This window comes from Lutra lutra, chromosome 10, assembly GCF_902655055.1.
Source record: "Lutra lutra chromosome 10, mLutLut1.2, whole genome shotgun sequence".
NCBI classification, from domain to species: Eukaryota; Metazoa; Chordata; class Mammalia; order Carnivora; family Mustelidae; genus Lutra; species Lutra lutra.
Window position 1 is genome coordinate 8,754,800 of NC_062287.1, and position 19,366 is coordinate 8,774,165.

Here is a 19,366-nt window from a genome sequence, read left to right on the forward strand (position 1 = left end):
TTCTGAAAGGTATTTGCTAAGTAATTTAGAGATTAGAACTAAAAGGCTTATTTGGTGATAATCACCCAAGTCATGTTTTTTGCTCTTGTAAATCAGCTGCAGGCATTGCTTATCAGTAGGAAGACATCAACTCTGGGGGCACCACCTCCTGCCTGGCAACGGGATTAATTGCAGAAACACACTAAGGCCTTTTAGGCTTTGTTATCCAGAGTTCATTCAGATTTGTTGTTGGAAGCAAGGGCCAAAATCAAAGAAAGAGGAGAGGGAGGAACTGATATTCCTTGGGCTTTACCTATGTTTTCTCCTTAATTTACTCATCATAACAAGTGTACACATCAGTGCCACATGTTATAAATGTAATACCTAAGGACTGGAAAGGTTAAGTGACTTACTAAATTTATACTATTAGTAAGTAGTGGAGATAGCCATTCTGACTATAATATCCCCAGGGTCCTCACAGTCATAATGCGCTGATTTAATGGCTCTGTATTGTTTGGTACATTTACTTTAAAAAAACACAGAACGGGGTGCCTGAGTGGCTCAGTGGGTTAAGCCTCTGCCTTCAGCTCAGGTCATGATCTCGGGGTCCTGGGATCGAGCCCCGCATTGGGCTCTCTGCTCAGCAGGGAGCCTCCTTCTCCCTCTCTCTCTCTGCCTGCCTCTCTGTCCACATGTGATCTCTCTCTCTCTGTCAAATAAATAAATAAAATCTTTAAAAAGAAATTTTTTTTAAAACACAGAACATTCAAACACAAGACAGTTATCTGTTGCTGAATGGTATTTTATTAGCTTAATAATTTGGGCCTGCCCTTAGCATTAATAAGCTTCAGCACTAATCACAAGATTTTCATTCACCGGTGGGGAAATTTTCGTCTTTTAAAAAATGCAGTTAGAGAAAGGGCGTCTACTTCTTGGGGGCTGCAGTGACAGCAGGCTTCTCTTCACGGGTGATGGGAATGGTGCGCTCAGGGCCAGAGGCCTGCTTCCTTGGTCCATTCACAGTGAGGACCCCGTCAGTCGACAGGGATGAAGTAATGGCAAGAGGGTCCACATCAGCTGGGATCCGGTATTTCCTGTGGAACTCCCGGGAGATGAAACCATGTTCATCCTAATCCAAGAGAATGAGGAAAAAGAGAGATAAGAACAGGAAATAACACACCACTTCAGAACTCAGACATCCTCCTTCCCCTTAGGTGTGTCCATACACCATTGCAACAAGAGGAAAACCCAACAGCTGTTCTGTTTGGGGCTAAGATCAAATTGCCTAGGTGGTCACTCCAACCAATGAGAGCCTGAGAAATCTGAAACAGTGAAAACTGCCAATCTCCCCAAACTGAGGCATGGCAATTTTTAGGGGTGTTTCCCAAAGGTTTAGATCAGTGTCAGGCCTACAGGATCTGGAATATTATTCAGCATTGAAGATCTGAGTCCCCAGGGAAGCCCAGAAACGGTCTTCACTCCTCAAGAATGTCCCAGAATGTCTCAGACCAAAAAGACTGCTGCTAAAAACAACAACAACACTTCACCCAAGGGGACTATGACCCAAACTTAAATCACATAAGCAAAACTGAAACAGCCCGAGGACCTCAAATTATGCTGTTTGATACATGAGTATCTGAATTATCAATAATCGGTAAGCAGACTCATTTAAAAACGCACCCAGAGGGGCGCCTGGGTGGCTCAGTGGGTTAGGCCGCTGCCTTCGGCTCAGGTCATGATCCCAGGTCCTGGGTTCGAGCCCCACATCGGGCTTTCTGCTCAGCAGGGAGCCTGCTTCCTCCTCTCTCTCTGCCTGCCTCTCTGCTTACTTGTGATTTCTCTCTGTCAAATAAATAAATAAAGTCTTAAAAAAAAAATAAAAATAAAAACGCACCCAGAAACTAAAGAGAAGCCTTTCCTCATTTTCTAGAATTCTGCTAAAAACGACCTGCTTCTAGAATTCTCTAGAATTCATTCTGTAGAATTTTGCTAAAACTTTATACCCTACCTTTACACCAGCTAACTCTCAAGCATTTATGCAGATAGCTCTCAATTAACTGATTTCCACATGGGCTCCAGGGTTTTAGCTCCTGAGTGCAGGTCTGAAACTTAGGCAAATCAAGTAGTTCAGCCTTTTAGATGAGCTAAAGATGAGAGGATTCTGGAACTTCTAAAAGCAAAGTCCCAAAGTCAAGAGCCTTCAGGTTATACACAATTCATTTAATTATGTAAAGTAACCAGGTGTCCAACAACCACGATTCCTAAATCAGTGGTCCTCAACTTTGAATGGACATTAGAATTACCCAGGGAGCTTTTAGAACTGCTGATGCCTGGAGCCCACCCCTTAAGAAATTCTGATTTAATTGGTCCGGGATATGTCTAAGCACTGGGACTTTTTCTTTTTTCATTCCCCTAGTGATTCTAAGGTGGCCAAAAACCACTGGCTTAAATGGAAAATAAACATCCCATGTATCCCATCTAAGGCAATCGAATCAAAACAAAGAGCAAAACTCGACTTCTCTGGCCCAAACACAACAGCAGGTCTATCCCTGTCCCAGACCCTAATAATGGCTTACGACTAGAAAGTCACCAGGCTCAGGGGCTGATGGGAGTGTCCGCTGTATGATACGCACTGGATGAATGAGCAGAAGAGAAAACAAGCTACACACCTGACGCTCTTCATGTTTGCCGTGCACCTCAATCACGTCTCCCAACACCTTGACCTTGAGTTCCTCTGGGGAGAAGTGCTTCACATCCAGGTTGACAGAGAATCTGTCCTTCTCCAGGCGCATCTAGAAATAGCATGGTGGAGGGGAAGGGGAAGGAGAAAATATGGTAGGAACGTGGATGACCTTAGTGCAGTCTCTTCATTCTGTAGACTTGCCTTCTGTCCAGGGGGTTTATCCTCCTGTTTTTGGCTAAAAGTCCCTTTTTGAATAAACATGGTTCTCTGGTTCACGGGAGCCACCACAGTGGTACCCAAGCCATACTGCATGGTCATCAGACCCAAACTTTATTTACAGGGACAGGAGAGAAGACTGGCCACCCAGGGGAGCAATCACAAGGAGAGGTCTGGGCATGGCTTCTGCTGCCTCTCTGACCCAATGCCTGGCCTTGTCATTTGTCTGTGAGACAAAGGCCCCTTCTTCTTACTCAGGCCTCTGCCAGGTTTCCCACCCACCCAATCTGGAATGTTCTGCTGGCCCTGATTGTCCTTCCAAAGCCCTTGCTCACTCAGCTCCTGTTTACTCACACTTGAATATTTTTAAACCAGAGTGTGCTCTGTGACATCTCTGTCAACCTTATCTGTTCACCCCACTCTCCCACCCTCTTGGGACAAGTGGGGGGTCCCAAGACTGGACCTACATTCTTTACTCATTAGGTTTAAACCCAGGTCAGTGCCCTATCACAGCTCTGAGAAACCTGGAAAATCATAGATGAAGGCATAGAAAGAAAGTAAATAGTGTTTGCTGTCTCCTGCTCCATGCAGTGGAGATAAAAAGCTCAGAACGAGGCAGGACCGTTTCCTGACTCTGAAACTTGAGATGCTAACATTTGTCAGGGGTATGAGATATTAGAAGAGGTGAGCAAAGGAGTCTGAAGGCAGCTCTTTCTCTGTCGATCTTTATGAACCGAACCAGAAAGGGGCACCCTACTTAGAAGCTAGGGGATAGAGGACGATCTTCACAGCATATGGAAAAAATGCAGTCAGTAGGATTCAGTGCAGCCTCCAGTACAAACAGGTAACTGGGGGAAAGGACCAGTGGCCTAGTCTGTCTTCACTGGTGGACGTGCAAGTGCCTAAGACACTGAGACATAGCCAGATTTAAGCAGGGAGAAAAAGGAGAGCAGATGGATATGTTTCCAAGAGGTTCCAGGAAGAGCTCTCCTGCCCTGGCAGAGACTTACCTCTGAGAGCCCGGTGTCAATCCAGCTGGGTGCCCGCAGGAAGGAGGGTGGCCGAAGGTAGAAGGGGCTCAGGGAAGTAGAAGCTGGGAAGAGATCAGACTCCAACAGGTGCTCTCCAAAGAACTGGTCAAAGAGACGGCTGGGAGAGTGGAAGGGAAAGAAGGGGCGGCGGATCCAGGGGTGGTGGATGGCGATGTCCATGGTGGCTAGGTGAGCGGAGGGGGTCAGCTGGCTGGTCAGCTCCTTCAGCTGCAGCTACAGCCAGCCCCTTATATACGCAGTCTTCTGAAGCTTCTGGAATGGTGATGTCAGGAGTTTTATTATCCCAGCTCACCGCCCGTTCATGGAGACTTGTGATCGGGGATTTGGCAGTGTGACACATACCCAGTACTCACTGAGCTAAGAAAAGAGAAATACAAACACGTCTGAGCTGGCTGGTGACTTGTCCTGGTCTTGTTTCATTAGCTTTCCATCCACACCCAGTGGCAGCCCCCCCAACACCCCCCCCCCCAACCAGCCTCTGCTCTGGAGCTGGAACAGAGTCAGGAATCCCAAGCAGGCGGGTGGTGGGCCCCTCCTCCTCCTCTCCAGCCTAGCTGCCAGGGGAATTGGGCCAGCAACTATCTTGGGCCTGGGCAGGAACTGGAATCTTCCTAGGCCAAGCCCCAGGGACATTAACTCTTTGTGGGTCCCTGGAGGAGAGCATTGAGCACCAACAAGTCAGTGCCAGGCATCCCTGTGATGCTCCAGGTTGACGGTAGTCCAGGAGATGACCCTAACATGAATCTGGGCAGAAGACTTCACCCCACCCCAAAGAGAGGGTGGGAAAGTTTCTTGCATCTTTTATCCTACACAGAGCGCAGAACGTTAAAACCAGGAGAGCTTTATGAAGGAGGGTGCAGGGTGCCCGGGAGGAGGGAGGCTGGAGGAGGCATAGAAAATAGTGCAAACTGTAAGGGACTCGCTTAGGCCTCTTCAGGGCCTCTGGCACCAGCCTCCCCTCCCCAGCTCGCTGCCCAGCCAGGATCCCCAGCTGTCCCCTCAGGCCGCCCACGACAGCTGAAGGGTGTGCAGGGGAGGGCACGGGGGTCCAGGCGGCGCTGGTCACACATTTGTCGCTGGCGCTCAGGGGCCCTGCTCCCCGCCCCTCCCCCGCAGGCTCCGCACTATTTTGGGTGGTGTAGACCCCGCCCCCACCTCCGACCGAGCCCTGGCTCTCCAGGCAGCTGGAGGGGTCGCTGCTCCGTTGGGGCTGCACCTCGGACCAGGGCCGCGGACGCCTCTGCAACCATGTCGGGCCGCTCGGTGCCACATGCCCACCCGGCCACCACCGAGTACGAATTTGCCAACCCCAGCCGCCTGGGTGAGCAGCGCTTCGGAGAAGGTATGGCACAGACGCCACCCCCTTGCCTCCCACCCCCACCTCCTGAAATTCCGGGCTGACCTCCCAACGGTACTGGCCTCCACCCCACTCTGGGCTTAACTGAACTCCTGGGGCGAGCCATCTCCCACCCCAGACTCCCCCTCCGCCCGCGCCAAGCAGGGCTCTGTCCCCTTCCTACTGACCTCGGTGCAGATGCCTCGCTGGCAAGGCTCAGATACCCGCCCCTGTCCCCCTTGCTGTGCCTTCTTGTTCCCCTTCTGTCCACCTGGCCCCTGTTTGGTTTGCCCTCCTCCAGCCCCATCTCATTCTCTATCTCGGTCCCCTCTTTTCCAGCTGCCACCTTGTAGCCGCTGTGTGCCCCTGCCTCCTTTTCCTACTTCTCTTGCCTCCCCAGCTGCTCTCCCACGTCCTTATCTCCTCATCTCCTCACTTCACCCTGTTCCCACCTCATTCTCCCGCAACCTGCCTCTTGTCTTCTCTCTCTGCCCCTCAGGCCTTCTGCCAGAAGAGATCCTGGCCCCCACCCTCTACCATGGCTACTATGTCCGGCCCCGGGCCACCGCAGCTGGGGAGGGCAGCAGGGCAGGGGCCTCTGAGCTCAGGCTCAGTGAGGGCAAGTTTCAGGCGTTTCTGGATGTGAGCCACTTCACCCCAGATGAGGTGACCGTGAGGACTGTGGACAACCTGCTGGAGGTGTCTGCCCGGCACCCCCAGCGCCTGGACCGCCACGGCTTCGTGTCCCGAGAGTTCTGCCGCACCTATGTCTTGCCTGCTGATGTGGACCCTTGGCGGGTCCGCGCCGCTCTCTCCCATGATGGCATCCTTAATCTGGAGGCACCGCGGGGCGGCCGACACTTGGACACAGAGGTCAATGAGGTCTACATCTCCCTGCTCCCCGCACCTCCTGATCCCGAGGAAGAGGAGGAGGCCACTGGAGTTGAGCCCTGAGTGCCGTGGAGCTGGCTTGCGGCGAACCCCTTTCTACCTCCACGGTGATATGAGCAGCTGGCCACCACCGCAGAGGTAGCAGCGTCCTTGGGGGCAGGGCAAAGTGCATGGCCCACAATGTATGGTTTGGTCCCTTGAGACATGTCATAGCCTTTGGTTTAGTTCTGGGTAGGGGTGAATAAACCCGAATCTCAGGGCCTTGTTTGTGCTGCTCCCTGTTCTGTGGCCTGGACGATGGGATGGGCAGGGAGGGAGCGGCTCATAGCCAGCTAGACAACAAGCTCCTCAGTTAGATGGGCCCAACGTCACGGCACCCTGAGCTCACACTCGGGTGCTGAGATCATACCCGGAAGCTGACACTGGCTCCAGATCAAATTCCTAGCCGGAACTTTCTCACAATGCTACAAAAGAGAGAGTGATCCTGGGAGGGAAAAGGGATATGCCATCCCAACAGCCCAGAGGGCACTGTCTGAGCTGGCGATTAGAGACACAAAAACAAGGGTCTCCAGCCTGTCTGGCCTGTTTTGGGTAGGGGTTGGGAAAACAGTTTTAGGCTGGAGAGAGTTGCCTAAAGCCCTGTTTTCCCAGAGTAAGGTCTGTCCACTGAAAATGGTCTCCAATTCTGAGCGATAGGGTATGCATACACAGGGCACAGACTCGAAGCCTCTGCCATTGTCACCAAACCACACAGTGGCTCCAACCTGTACCTACGGGAGGCCCATGACAGAAAGCATTTGTTTCTAATCTTGGAACATGCCAAAGAGAGGAATTCCTGAATCACCCACCCAGTTTAAGACTAAATGCAGGGGGACCAGGGCTATTTGTGTGGTGATGATGGCCAGGGAGCCCTCCTTTGGAAGCAGAGTTTTTTTTTTTTTTCTTTTAAATGTCAGAGAGAGATTGTGAGTGAGCACAAGCAAGGTGAGCAGCTGGCAGAGGAAGAAGCAGACTCCCCACGGAGCAAGAAGCCCCATGAGGGACTCGATCCCAGGACCCTGAGATCATGACCTGAGCTGAAGGCAGACGCTTAACTGACTGAGCCACCTAGGCATCCCAATTGAAAGCAGAGTATTAATACTAGGGACATGGTGTGTTCAGGAAAGCGTGGTTGTCTGACTCCTCGGTTACTGTGTCGTTCATGCACGTGTCTGATTTGAGGAGTGTCAGAAGACCTCCTTGCCCCCAACTATGTGTTTTATAGTTGTGGTGGACATCTGAAATTCTTCCATTAAAGTGGTTGATTCTGAACCTTAGGTTACAGACCCGGTTGAAAAACCTAGCAAAAGGAATAGGTTCTCTTACCAGAAAAAATACACATGCTATCAAATTTGCCTTACCGTTTGAATAGGTTCACACAGCTCTTGAGTTCCACTCATACACCCCTCCTTAGGGATTTGCGGATTCCCAAGATAAGAGCCCTCACTCAGTGAATTCACTTCTTGGTTAAAGCATTAACATTTATTAAAAATGAAAGCATGCCTCAGAGAAATAACAATGAATATATTCGTTTGTTCATCCATTCATTCAACAAATGTTTCTCAACCCCCAAGCAATACACTATGGTGGATATACATTATAAACATAGATTTAATTTATTTATTTATTTATTTTTAAAGATTTTATTTATTTATTTTTTTTTTAAAGATTTTATTTATTTGACAGACAGAGATCACAGTAGGCAGAGAGGCAGGCACAGAGAGATAGAGGAGGAAGCAGGCTCCCTGCTGAGCATAGAGCCCGATGCGGGGCTCGATCCCAGGACTCTGGGATCATGACTGGAGTTGAAGGCAGAGGCTTTAACCCACCGAGCCACGTAGGCGCCCCAATTTTATTTATTTTTTTGACAGACACAGATCACAAGTAGGCAGAGAGGCAGGCAGAGAGAGAGAAGAAGGGAAGCAGGCTCCCTGCTGAGCAGAGAGCCCAATTCAGGGCTCGATTCCAGGACCCTGGGATCTTGACCTGAGCCAAAGGCAGAGGCTTTAACCCCCTGAGCCACCCAGGGACCCCTAAACACAGATTTTAAAAAACCATGATCTTTTATTGTCTACTCTCAAGAACCTTAATCTAACTGAGAAGAAAAAGAAACTAGAAAGGCTCCTCTTCGGACTTCAACCAGAAAAACTTCCATTGATCTATTTTGGAATTGTTATTTTTATGCGAGCTTTATTTCAAAGAGAGGTTTCCTTAGATAGAAAAAAAAAATTGAAACTTCTCATTTAGTCCAAATCCCCACACCACTCAAATTCTTTTACAACTATTAGTCAACTTCCTCTTAGGACATTTTAAGTGACAGAGAACTTAGAACTTCCTAAGTTCTTGTTGGCAGTTCTTCATCAGAACTTTTTGGATGTATTTCTTACAAATTCTTCCTTCTGTTAACTCCAAATCTTCACTTTAGTAACCTTTGCTCACTGGTCTAGTTATGTCCAGAAAATCAATGCAATCCTTCTTTCACTTGGGAGTCCCTTGAAGACTTTTTAAATTAACCATCCCATCCCCTTAAGGCTTCTCTTTCCTAAGTAAACATATCTAATTCTTTTAACCATATTCTATAGGACTTTTTTTTTTTTAGTTTGTTTATTTATTTATTTATTTATTTACGTAATCTCTACACCCAATGTGGGGCTCAAACTCATGACCCCAAGATCAAGAGTTGCATGCTCTATTGACTGAGCCAGCCAGGTGCCCCTAGGACTTTCCAAACCACTTATCGCTTAGACAACTTTCTCTTGAACACACTGCCTTTTGACAATGTAACTTGAAATTCAACATGTAGATGTAAAATTATTATTTCAATCACAGGCTGACTGGAACAGACTTTACTGGAATCATCAATACCCTTGCTTATCACTCTAGAATTCCATTAATGCTGCTTAAGATGGATCAGGCTTTCTGGGTACCACAATACACTGTTGATTGCTTTGGAGTTTCTTTCTTTCTTTCTTTCTTTCTTTTTTTAAGGTTTATTTATTTATTTATTTATTAGAGAGAGAGAGAGAGAGAGAGAGAGATCACAAGTAGGCAGAGAGGCAGGCAGAGAGAGAGGGGGAAGCAGAGAGCTGCTTCCTGCTGAGCAGAGAGCCCGATGCGGGGCTCGATCCCAGGACCCTGAGATCATGACCTGAGCCGAAGGCAGAGGCTTAAACCCCTGAGACACCCAGGCACCCTGGAGTTTTGTTCATAAAATCTCTTTGGTGTTTTCCTTTATATTAGAGAAAGTGGCTGAAAAGGAACCAGATTGCGGAGGGCTTTGAGTGCCAGGCTAGGATGTTTGGGTTATCAGGATGAAAAGAATACAGTTAATGGTATAATACAGAAGGAATTGCTGGGGAGAAGCATAACCAGGCAGCAAGAGGCTAGTGAGATGATCCAGCACAAAATAGTAAAGTAAGATGCTTTGCCGTCCAGCAGGTAGCTGAGAACAAGAAGCAGTAACAGTAGCTAGGACTTAGTGAAAGCTTCCCATGTGAGCCCAGCAGGTTTCACAGATTCTCCCAGAGCCCATAGTTTCTACAGAGGAATTTGCTCATCTGCAGCTTACTCGTTGGAGAGAGTGGAATGAGTCTGAAGTTGGGTGGCTGGAAGGAGAAGGTGGATTGTGGGAGTGGAGCTTCCATGGTTCTGTACTGGGCATGAGGAAGTAAGTGGTCAGGAAGTGCTGAGGCCATTCCAATTGTAGAATCATATGATTTTTTACCAGAAAGGGGATTAGGCAATGAGTTGAGTCCTCTCACCCTCGTAGATAAAAGTGATTTGCCTACATTAATTCCAAAAGCAAGGGAGAATATAAAAGGAATCCATGTCCCCAAATTTAAGTTGCCAAGAGACTCCAGTATTCAAACCCAGATTTTAGACAGGGATAATAAGAAACTGATACTGGTCATGTTGAAAGTGAAACTCCATTAAGCCTGAGTAGTGCTGGGGAAACACAAGGTAAGACTCTTCATTCCATTATAGAGGACATATTTCAATGACTGTGAGGTAGTAGAGAAAACACTTCCTAAGGAAACCCAGAGCTCTTTTCTATCTCACGTTTCTTTTCACTGAAGCCTGAAGCTCAAAGTTCATGGCTTCATCAAAGCAGCTCCAAATCCCGAAGGTGAGATGGTTCTCACCTGGAGCCCATGTGTGTTCCTCTACCCTTTGGCTTGGGAACAAGTCACCTGGGACTCACTCCAGCAGGTGGCTTCCAAAGTCCAACCTGCTAGGTTGAAACCTGACACTGACAGAGACTCCCTGGGAGCTGCTATTGAAAGCTGAACCAGGAACCAGGAAATGCACCAGCCTCTACACGTAGAAAACAGCTGGGCTCCCTCAGAGACAGAGCACCATGGGAAACCAGCTCTGCTGCACGGGAAGCTGGTGAGTAGGGGCTGGGGGTTCAGGGGAACGTCTCTGTAGGTGGACATGGAGGCCCAGGGAGTAAGAGAAAGCCTGCTGATAGTTCTCGACCACCCTCCCACTGCCGCCTCCCTCTGCCTGGCACATCTCCGGGTGCCCCACCAGAGCATTACCTCTTTCTGTCTTCCCTCCTTTCAGAAAGCCTCAGAAAACACAGCCAAGCCTGCTGACTGTGGAGGGGCCAGAATGGTGAATTGGCATGGGTTCTCTCGTCTTCCTCTCCTTTCCTTTCTTCCCCGGAGGATAATCATCGTTCTAGCAGAGCTCACTACCCTCCCGGCACTTTTCAAACAATCTCTTCCCAACGATGCTATGAGGGAGGTGGCCTTACGAGTCCTGTTTCAAACAGCTGAGAAGCTGAGGCTCAGGGAAGTTAACTTGTCCCAGGTCACATGGCCAGTGAGCAAGCAAACGAACATTCCAACCCAGGCCCTTCGGACTTCAGAGCCTGTGCTTTTAACCATTACATAATATTGCCTCCCAAATCAAGCAAATCGACTTTGGAGCAATGTCATTTAAAAGGGCAGGAGTGGGGTGACGGAGAACGCCCAAGGACTATTTGAATACAGCTTCCACATTTACTTACTGTGTGCCCTTAGGCAAGTCCTGTAACTTCTCTTTTTCCTCATGTATACAATATAGATAACATGACCTATGTTGTTCAGATCATAGATTTGAAGAGCAGAGGATATGTGAAAGCCTCACAATAATTTATTTGTAGTGTTTTACCTCCTTCCCAGAAGTGTAAATCACTCTAAACCCCCCACCTGGTTTTATCTTGTTCGCTGTTTTCTTATCTATACCTTCCATGCCTGGGTCAGTCTTGAGGATGTCTTGCTCATGAAAAAAATCATCCTTATATTTAGAGAAATAGATAAGGTACATTGAAAAGCCCATGTGATTTGGAATAGGTACATTGGATTCCAGTCCTGTTCTTACTACTTGTTCGTTTATTAAACAAATATTTTATTGAACGCCTATATGTGCCAGGTATAATGACAGGTGCAGAGGACATAGTGATAATGGGAAATTTGGCTCCTGCCTTCTTGAGTAAGAAACCAAAACTCTAGGTCCTCAGTTGGCCCATCTGTGAAATGGAAACAATAATGAGATTCTCAGAATGTTATCAGGATGCGGGGGTACTTTTTTAAACTCTGAGATGTCCCATAGACATAGGACACTTAGGGATATCTAAGAATTTTTTTTTTAAAGATTTATTTGAGAGAGAGAGAGAGAGAAAGAGATAGGGGAAGGGTGGAGGGAAAGCAGACCTCACTGAATGGGGAGCCTGATGGGGGGCTTGACTCCATGACCCTGAGATCATCACCTGAGCCGAAATCAAGAGATTTCCAACTGAGCCAGCCAGGCACCCCGACATCCAAGAATTTCTGCAGAAAGGGTGTTACAGGTTCTTTCACTTCCTTTGTTCCAAGTTTTCATAGTCTTCATTTTTGGTAAGTTCTTCCTCTAGTGGTGTTGTAATGATAGCAGTCAGCTTTTACTGATGCTCATTATATGTCAGGCACCTAAATGAGTATTTTACATTTTTTTTTACATAATACCTCCAGTAGTTCATTGGGTTTAGGTTCTACTGTTATCCTCGTTTTATTAATAAGAAAATGAAAGCCTGAGGAAGCTAAAAACTTGCTGGTCATACAGCTAGTCTGTCTGACTCTAGAGCCTGGCTAGCAATACTACCCCCAATATTCCAACCAAAACACTTTTTTTCCTTCTTAAAATAAATAGTAGGACAAGGGGTGCCTGGGTGGCTCAGTTAGTTAAGTGTTCGACTCTTGGTTTCGGCTCAAGTCATGATCTCAGGGTCCTGGGATTGAGCCCCGCATCGGGCTCTCTGCTCAGCAGAGAGCTTGCTTCCCCCTCTCTCTCTGCCTGCCTCTCTGCCTGCTTGTGATCTCTCTCTGTCAAATAAATAAATAAAATATTTTAAAAAAATAAAAAAATATTCTAAATATATTTATAGCAACCATAAATGATGAGAACATTTTAGTCTATTTCCATGTAATCTCCCCCTTTTTTTTGGATGTACCTCATAGTTACATTTATCCAGGCCACAAAGGAAACAACACATCTACGAGTGTACAGAGTGTACAGCAATGCTCCGTGTTCCCCCCACAACAGAGCTGGCTGAGAGTCACAGCCAGACTGACAGTTCCATCTGATGAGGACTCCCAGTAAAGCTGATCCGGGATGACCATGCGCAGGTGCAGGACTCCAAGCTTTCAAAGCCTTATCTTTTATCAGCAATCCTGATTTTATACACGGTGAAGCCCCTCACCCCCGTTCCTGATAAACTGATAAACTGAGGGCCTTCATGGGAATCCAAACATTTTCAACAAGGCTTTGAAGCATCTCAGCACAGAACCTCTGGCTCAGGCCACCCTACCCTACACAGCCAATGACTCGGAAAGGTCACCTCGTATAATCCGTTTGAAATACCTAGGTGCATAGCTTTTATCCCAAAACATGCCTTATTATCCTTTTATTAACTTAAAGAGTAAGATTTTCCATGCTATTAGATGTTCTTCCAACATGTTTCTTAAATGGATGTACAATGGTCCCTTTAGTGGAGATGTCCTTCATTAGTCAGTTCCCGATACTGGACGTAGAGGGTGTTTCCTATTCTTTGCAATTGTAAATAATCCTGCAACGAGCATCCATATTTGTGTCTGCTTATTTCTTACGATGCGGAATGGCTACATCAGAGGGTACACACTTTATGTTTAAGCTTCCTTATACTTCTTGTCAATTGCATTCCAGGAAAATTGAGCCAATTTTTATTCATACTATCAATATAGGAAAGTGCCCGTCTTGTTTTCTGAATTCTGAGCTAAAAATCAAATCCTATCGACTATGAGTCTACCAGAATACTCCATTTAGGTTGTGTCCAGGCATTGTATAGCATCTGACTTGGGATCAGGCTCCATTCACTAACATAGGGCCGCCCAAATCTGTTGCGTTAGAATTTACGTTCTCTTCATCCATTTAAGTAGAAGTAAGTAGAACAGTGGCGAAAAGGGCCAAGAAATTAGAAGCTAGGATAAGGCTATGACTTGAGTGAGGTAAAGAAAAAAGAAAGGAAGGAAGAGAGAGAGAGAAAGAAAGAGAAAAGAAAAGAAGGAAGGAAGAGGGAGAGAGGGAAGGAGGGAGAAAGAAAGACAGAAAGAAAAGGAAATGTGGAAGTAGAAGGAGTAGAAAGACCTAGAAGTGGTTTCACAGCTTTTCTTCTGAACCACCTCTAAACTTCAGATGGTGATTCTATCTGCTCTCAACTCAGCAAGCTGCATTAAAACTAAAAATCAAACCAAAACACAAGCCTTTGTCAAATACACGTGGGAAAATCATGATTTTTCCACAGTAGTAAAATAGACATGATCTAGAAGTTTCCTTCTCTCTCTCTCTCTCTCTTTTTCAGTTAGCAAAAGGAGGAAATTTCCTTATGGAGACAGAAGTCACACAGACAGGGTTGGCTCCGGTGAGAGTTTGGAAATGTACTAGCAAGAAAAAGCATCCAGAGTAAGCCCCAAACTATTCAGCCTATTTCCTCAGACAAGTGTTTTTCTCTGGCCATCACACAGTTGACAATCACGTAGACACACTGGCTCCACCGGGGACCCCAGAGGTTCCTAAATGAGTCTGTCCTACAGCTCAGAAATGAGGTCTGTCCTGCAGCGAGGACAAGGTAGCTGAGTCACTCACCAAATTCAGAGCTCCCCGTGCTGTGTGTGTTAAAGGTTAAATATCTCTCACTTTCTCTGTTAATTAAAAACAAGGACAGGGAAGCAGGGAGGGAGATCACCTGCTAGAAAAGGGCTTTGAGGGGTCCTAACTTGTTAGCCCTCGTTGTGGCAGCTTCTGTGACTCCCAGAGTGAGAACCCCATGTTGGCAGAGACCCCGAAAAAAAAAAAAAAGCACTGAAGCAGCATCAAGAGGGTCTCTGAATCCAGGAATATCCCATTATTTGGCGGGTTTCCCTCATCCTCTGCTGGGATTAGCCTGTTAGACAATCCCAGAATAGCCCTCAACCCAGCTATATCCCTGGCATGCTGTGCCTGGTTGCCTGAGGCTGTATTTTGGGTTTGGTTATGTCAGTTGTACCACTCCACCTTCCAGAACCATCCTTGTGGGAGAGATGTGGTACCCTTGATAAATGTTTTCAGGCTGACTTAGGGTGAATCTTTGAGGGAAGTGAGAGGGTCATCCTAGAATGTTAAGAAGACCACAGAACAAATGAAGAAGGTGAGAAGATTGAGGCCAGGACTCTTACACGTGGGTGATCTGTGTTTCTTTTCACAGGAGGTGCCCATCAACTTCCCAGAGGAAAAAGAAAACGGGTAACTGGGTGTTGGGGATGGGGGCTCGGAGTGGTTGAATTAGAGAAGAGAAGACGCTAGAACCAGTGTCTTTGGAAAGGGCATAAGAATGCAAAAGAGAAGTAGCCTTGGAAGGGGTAAAGGGAGATAGTACACCAGAGAAAATCTTCAGGGTTTCCAGACCAGCTCTGAAACGCTGGGTCTCATCCTTTCCATTATCTTAGAGTGGCGAGGTTGGTTGTGCGTTCTTTCATTCACCCAGCAAAAATTAACTGAGCACGTACAGTGTATGTGGGGCACTCTGCTGGGTCCCAAGGAGGCAGAGAGGCACAAGGACACACGGTCTCAGTCCTCGAAGAGCTCAAAATCAAGTTTAAGAGACTTATTTACACATAAACAAGTAAATGCGATGCCATCTACTAGTGCTGTAAGATTCACACTCGTACGGTAGGAGAATGGGAGAAAACACCAATGTCGAAGGAACAGTAGCAAGTCCTCAAGCTGGAAGAGGAGCAGAGAAGAAAAAGGTGGGTAGTGGCGTTACCCCATGTAGAAGAAAGAACAGAAAGAGAAAGAAAGAAAGAAAGAAAGAAAGAAAAAGGAAGGAAGGAAAGAAGGAGAGAAGAGAAAAGAAGGGGGAAGAAAGGAAGAAAGAGAAAGAGGAAACAAGGGGCTGAGTTGACTGAGTGACTGTTTGGTGTGGCTAAGCACTGTAGTAATAGTCTGTATAGTAGACTGTAAGCTCCCTGAGGCAGAGGAAATAGCTTGCTCCTCCTCCTAGCCCCAGAACGTGCCACACAGCTTGGCATATAATGGGCTCTCAGCATGTACCTGCTGCACTGTGTTAGGCGCCGGTGAAAAATGAGGATGGACGATCTTATGGGCAGAGCATGACAGGAGTCTGGATGTGGGAAGGGCAGCAGTGAAAGAGGTGCGAGCCGAGGCAGGAGATTAGTTAGAAGCCCACCATAATAGTTTGAGATTTGAAGAGGGCAATCTCAGTAGAGACAAGGAAGAGAGAATGAACTTAAGGTGGGTTTCTTGCTCTCAGGAAGCCAAGCAAGACGGGCCCCGAAGCAGCAGCAGCAGCAGCAGCAGCAGCAGGAGCAGCGGAGGCAGAATGGTGTAAAGGTAATGACCGGCTTCTGCCCCTTCCAGGGGGTTGCTCCGATGGGGGACCTGAGGACTCAGCTTTTACACCCTGTCACACATCTCAGTTATCTTGAACCAGAACTTGTTGGTCTGCCCCTCCAAGAAGCCAAGCGACATCAGAATCACCAGCCCTGCTTTGTGGGGGAGGGGCAAAAGCAAGCCAAGAATGTCCCTTAATGCTGTCCGTCTCTTGCAGGCCCATGACACAAGAGGACCTATTTACGAACAGGTGTTAGAGAAGCCGGCGGTTCAGGAGCCGAGTCAAGGCCTCAGGCTGAAGGAGAGCAGCTTGCATTACGCAGACATTCAAGTGTGCAGCTCTACCCAGCCGCGCTCTGCTTGGGAGGTCAAACACCTGCAGTCAGAAAATGCTACTCAGTACGCCACTCTCCGCTTTCCCCAGGCCACACCGCGCTATGACAGCAAGAACGGGACCCTAGTGTGAGCGCTGGGGAGGTCGGACCTGTTTCCATCCCTTCACCCATGGGGAGAATCTGCCCTGGGGAAGTGGCTGGCAGCCCAGCGATGGCTGCGCCGTTTTCAAGAACTCCAGAGCCCTTGCGAGTGCCCCCAGTCTTGCCCCCTTCCCTAGGCCTATTGTCTTCTTTGCCACCATTAGCTTGGAGTTGTATTGGGGCTAGCCAGGGGTGGATGGAGTTCCACAAAATGACGGGGGCTAGGATGAGCTGCCGGAAGTCTGTTGGCCCCTACCTTGGTTCCTGCTTTCAAGAAAAGTGCTGATTAGGACAGGTTGCCCCAGCACTTGAGCTGGTTTTGTTGGGATTAATTTAAGGGCGTCTCTTCTACACACCTTAAACGCCCAAGCTGAAGAAGGAGAGGTGCTCTGGGAAAGCATTCCGATTCTTGTGCACAGCCCCCAGAGCTGGCTTGGGCAGTTCCTTCGGTGGTTGGGGTCAAGGTTGCCAGAAGCCAGACAGACAAACGAGCCCAGGGGCTGAGGCTGACCATGGGTTACCAGTACTTCAAGTCCCTGACAGCACCGCACGGCCCGGAAACTCCCCTTGGCTGGACTGTGGGCTCTCGCAGGTGCGGAGCCGCTAGGATCAATAAATCGCAGAAGGAACGTGCCTGGTCCGTTTTCCGGGGTGGGGGTCTGCCGGCTCTACGTCAGAGAAGCAGGTCTCGCTCAGCCTGAGGGCAACCAGGAGATCCGGACACTTCGCGCCCGACCCTGCTGGCTTTGGCTGGGGCGGAAAGGGGTTGTGGTTTGGACGCCCAGGAGGCGGGTTCGCATCTGCAGGAGGCGGAGTTCCCTGGGCCAGTCCCGGCTTTTGGGGGGCCGAGTCGGCCCGCAGGAGGCGGGTCAAGGAGGCAGGAGGCAGGGTCAAGGCCTGCTGGGGAGGCGGTCTGGGCCTTTAGGAGGCGGAGCCAGCCGGGCAGAGGGCGGGGCCTATGTTGTCCAGGGCTGGCTCGCGCTGGCGGGGAGGTGGGCGGGGCCGGGCGGGGGCCGGCCTCGCGTCACCATGGCATCGGGAACGCAGCGGCGACGCTGTATCAGGAGGAGGCCGAGCTCGGAAGGGCGGGGGACAGAGATGCTCAGCCAGACGCACCGAGGATTTAAGAGGTAGGTACCGAAATGTGTGTGTGTCGGGGGGGAGGGTAGAGGGGACGTGCCTGGAAAATATACTTACCACTGATTGAGCGTCCAGATCAAAAAGGGGGACACACGGAGGGGTGGGGGTGGGGGTGTCGCTGGAAAGAAGGAGGCGGAAGTTTCAGGTTCTGAGCCTTACAGGTTCTTAGGGTGCAGTTCCTGATTCAGACCTTCAGAGCTTGGGGACGTGCCCTTTCAGTCTGTATGCCAGCCTCCCCAAATACCGATGCCCCTTGATTTATCCCTTAGAGGGGCGATTCCTTAAGACGAACACAGTACTTCGTGAAAATGGAATCACAGCACAAAATAGTTGGTAATCATAGTATCGACTTCATAGAACGTTTGTGAGTATTTAAAACACTTGGAACTGTACATAGTGTGTAGTCGAATATAAGCTGCCGTTATCATCATTATCATTATTATCATCATTTTCCCGGCCTGTTGTCTGGCACAGACCTAGTGCAAGTCGACTTGGAAGAAGTGGCTAGAAAACTTCTTCTGCTACTAACTGGCGAAGTAACTCCCTAGCCTGTTTACTATTAGCTGGGACGGAATACCGTGAACTTTATTTCCAACGGTTGTTTACTATGATGGTCAAATTCAATGATGTAGGTGATAACACTTTGTACACTTAAAGTGCTACGTAAAAATTTCTGCTTTAAAATATCAATACAGCCCTTCTAGGTTAAAATGGAATTCCTGAGGATGAATGGAAGTGCATGCCATAAGCAGAGCTCCCAGTATTTATTTGTCTTGTCTTCAGAATTCTTACTGTGGTCATTGACTGATTGTCTTAGGGAGGAGGGAAAATGCATTCTTGCTTGACTGATAGGGAAGCATTGGTCTTTCCTTTATTACTGTTAAGTCTAAGTGGCTAGGGTTTTTTTTTTGTTTGTTTGTTTGTTTTTGTTTTTAAAGATTTTATTTATTTTATTTGACAGAGATTACAAGTAGGCAGAGAAGCAGGCAGAGAGAGAGAGGAGGAAGCAGGCTCCCCGCTGAGCAGAGAGTCCGACGCGGGGCTCGATCCTAAGTCCCTGGGATCATGACCCGAGCCGAAGGCAGAGGCTTTAACCCACTGAGCCACCCAGGTGCCCCTAAGTGGCTAGTTTTTAAAATACTCCTGGGATAGCCCTGTTGTGGTTATAATATCTTTGGCTGGATTTCCTTCTGACCAGGGTCCCATTTCTGAAACTTGTAGATGACATAAATTGATAGATTCGGGGCAGGGGCCTGACACTAGTAGATTGGTTTAGCTTTGGAATTTTTTTTCTTGTCCAGTATTTTTGTACATTGTCCCTCTTCCTATTTTAAGGTGGCCCTGATCCGGCTTTTCTAGGGACTCTGAAGATGGGGACTCAAGTGGTTAGGAGACTCTGTGACTCCCTGATGCCAGCAGAGCCCTCTGTAAGTTTCTGGTGTACTGTTGAAAGGAGTGTGATGACATTAATGGAATTTTGGTACAGTTCAACAACTGGGGGATTTCTCCATCAAGACTCAGATCCTGAAACAAAAATGTCATATATTTGCTTTCTTTTCTTGCTTCCCCTTCTTGTAGAAATTCTAGCTCCCTTGATTCATTATTAATAAAATCAGGGAGAAGTTGAAAAATTATGGCAATTAATCAGAATGTAAGCAGTTTG

General features: G+C 48.0%; 4 protein-coding genes across 6 annotated transcripts in view; 3 read left to right on the forward strand and 1 right to left on the reverse strand.

The window, feature by feature from the left end:
* Window positions 1-765: 765 nt before the first annotated feature.
* CRYAB (crystallin alpha B) lies at window positions 766-4,204 on the reverse strand. The gene is made up of 3 exons (XM_047747493.1): window positions 3,889-4,204; window positions 2,649-2,771; window positions 766-1,108 (listed from the first exon to the last, which is right to left on the reverse strand). The coding sequence occupies exons 1-3, from the start codon at window positions 4,087-4,089 to the stop codon at window positions 905-907; spliced, it is 528 nt and encodes a 175-aa protein (XP_047603449.1). The 5' UTR covers window positions 4,090-4,204; the 3' UTR covers window positions 766-904.
* A 638-nt stretch (window positions 4,205-4,842) lies between these two features.
* On the forward strand, window positions 4,843-6,418 carry HSPB2 (heat shock protein family B (small) member 2). The gene is made up of 2 exons (XM_047747492.1): window positions 4,843-5,272; window positions 5,766-6,418. Exons 1-2 carry the CDS (start codon window positions 5,179-5,181, stop codon window positions 6,218-6,220), a joined length of 549 nt encoding a protein of 182 aa, XP_047603448.1. The 5' UTR covers window positions 4,843-5,178; the 3' UTR covers window positions 6,221-6,418.
* A 2,920-nt stretch (window positions 6,419-9,338) lies between these two features.
* On the forward strand, window positions 9,339-17,192 carry C10H11orf52 (chromosome 10 C11orf52 homolog). Its single transcript, XM_047747494.1, has 5 exons — window positions 9,339-10,156; window positions 10,273-10,585; window positions 14,940-14,977; window positions 16,008-16,087; window positions 16,305-17,192. The coding sequence occupies exons 2-5, from the start codon at window positions 10,554-10,556 to the stop codon at window positions 16,551-16,553; spliced, it is 399 nt and encodes a 132-aa protein (XP_047603450.1). The 5' UTR covers window positions 9,339-10,156; window positions 10,273-10,553; the 3' UTR covers window positions 16,554-17,192.
* A 135-nt stretch (window positions 17,193-17,327) lies between these two features.
* DIXDC1 (DIX domain containing 1) overlaps window positions 17,328-19,366 on the forward strand; it is a 76,306-nt gene continuing 74,267 nt past the window's right edge. For all 3 annotated transcript variants that reach the window (XM_047747484.1, XM_047747485.1, XM_047747491.1), the window contains exons 1-2: window positions 17,328-17,693; window positions 19,039-19,130. In XM_047747484.1, coding sequence (XP_047603440.1) covers window positions 17,522-17,693; window positions 19,039-19,130 — 264 coding nt within the window. In that variant the 5' untranslated portion in view covers window positions 17,328-17,521. The remainder of the gene's footprint in view (window positions 17,694-19,038; window positions 19,131-19,366) is intronic.

Coding starts and splice junctions, on each gene's coding strand:
- C10H11orf52 (XM_047747494.1), top strand. CDS start 10,554: ATGGGAAACCAGCTCTGCTGCACGGGAAGCTG. Junction 10,586..14,939: donor CTCTGCTGCACGGGAAGCTG/GTGAGTAGGGGC, acceptor TTCTTTTCACAG/GAGGTGCCCATCAACTTCCC. Junction 16,088..16,304: donor GGAGGCAGAATGGTGTAAAG/GTAATGACCGGC, acceptor CGTCTCTTGCAG/GCCCATGACACAAGAGGACC.
- HSPB2 (XM_047747492.1), top strand. CDS start 5,179: ATGTCGGGCCGCTCGGTGCCACATGCCCACCCGGCCACCACCGAGTAC. Junction 5,273..5,765: donor TGAGCAGCGCTTCGGAGAAG/GTATGGCACAGA, acceptor TCTGCCCCTCAG/GCCTTCTGCCAGAAGAGATC.
- CRYAB (XM_047747493.1), bottom strand. CDS start 4,089: ATGGACATCGCCATCCACCACCCCTGGATCCGCCGCCCCTTCTTTCCC. Junction 2,772..3,888: donor TTGACACCGGGCTCTCAGAG/GTAAGTCTCTGC, acceptor TGCTATTTCTAG/ATGCGCCTGGAGAAGGACAG. Junction 1,109..2,648: donor GCAAACATGAAGAGCGTCAG/GTGTGTAGCTTG, acceptor CTCTTGGATTAG/GATGAACATGGTTTCATCTC.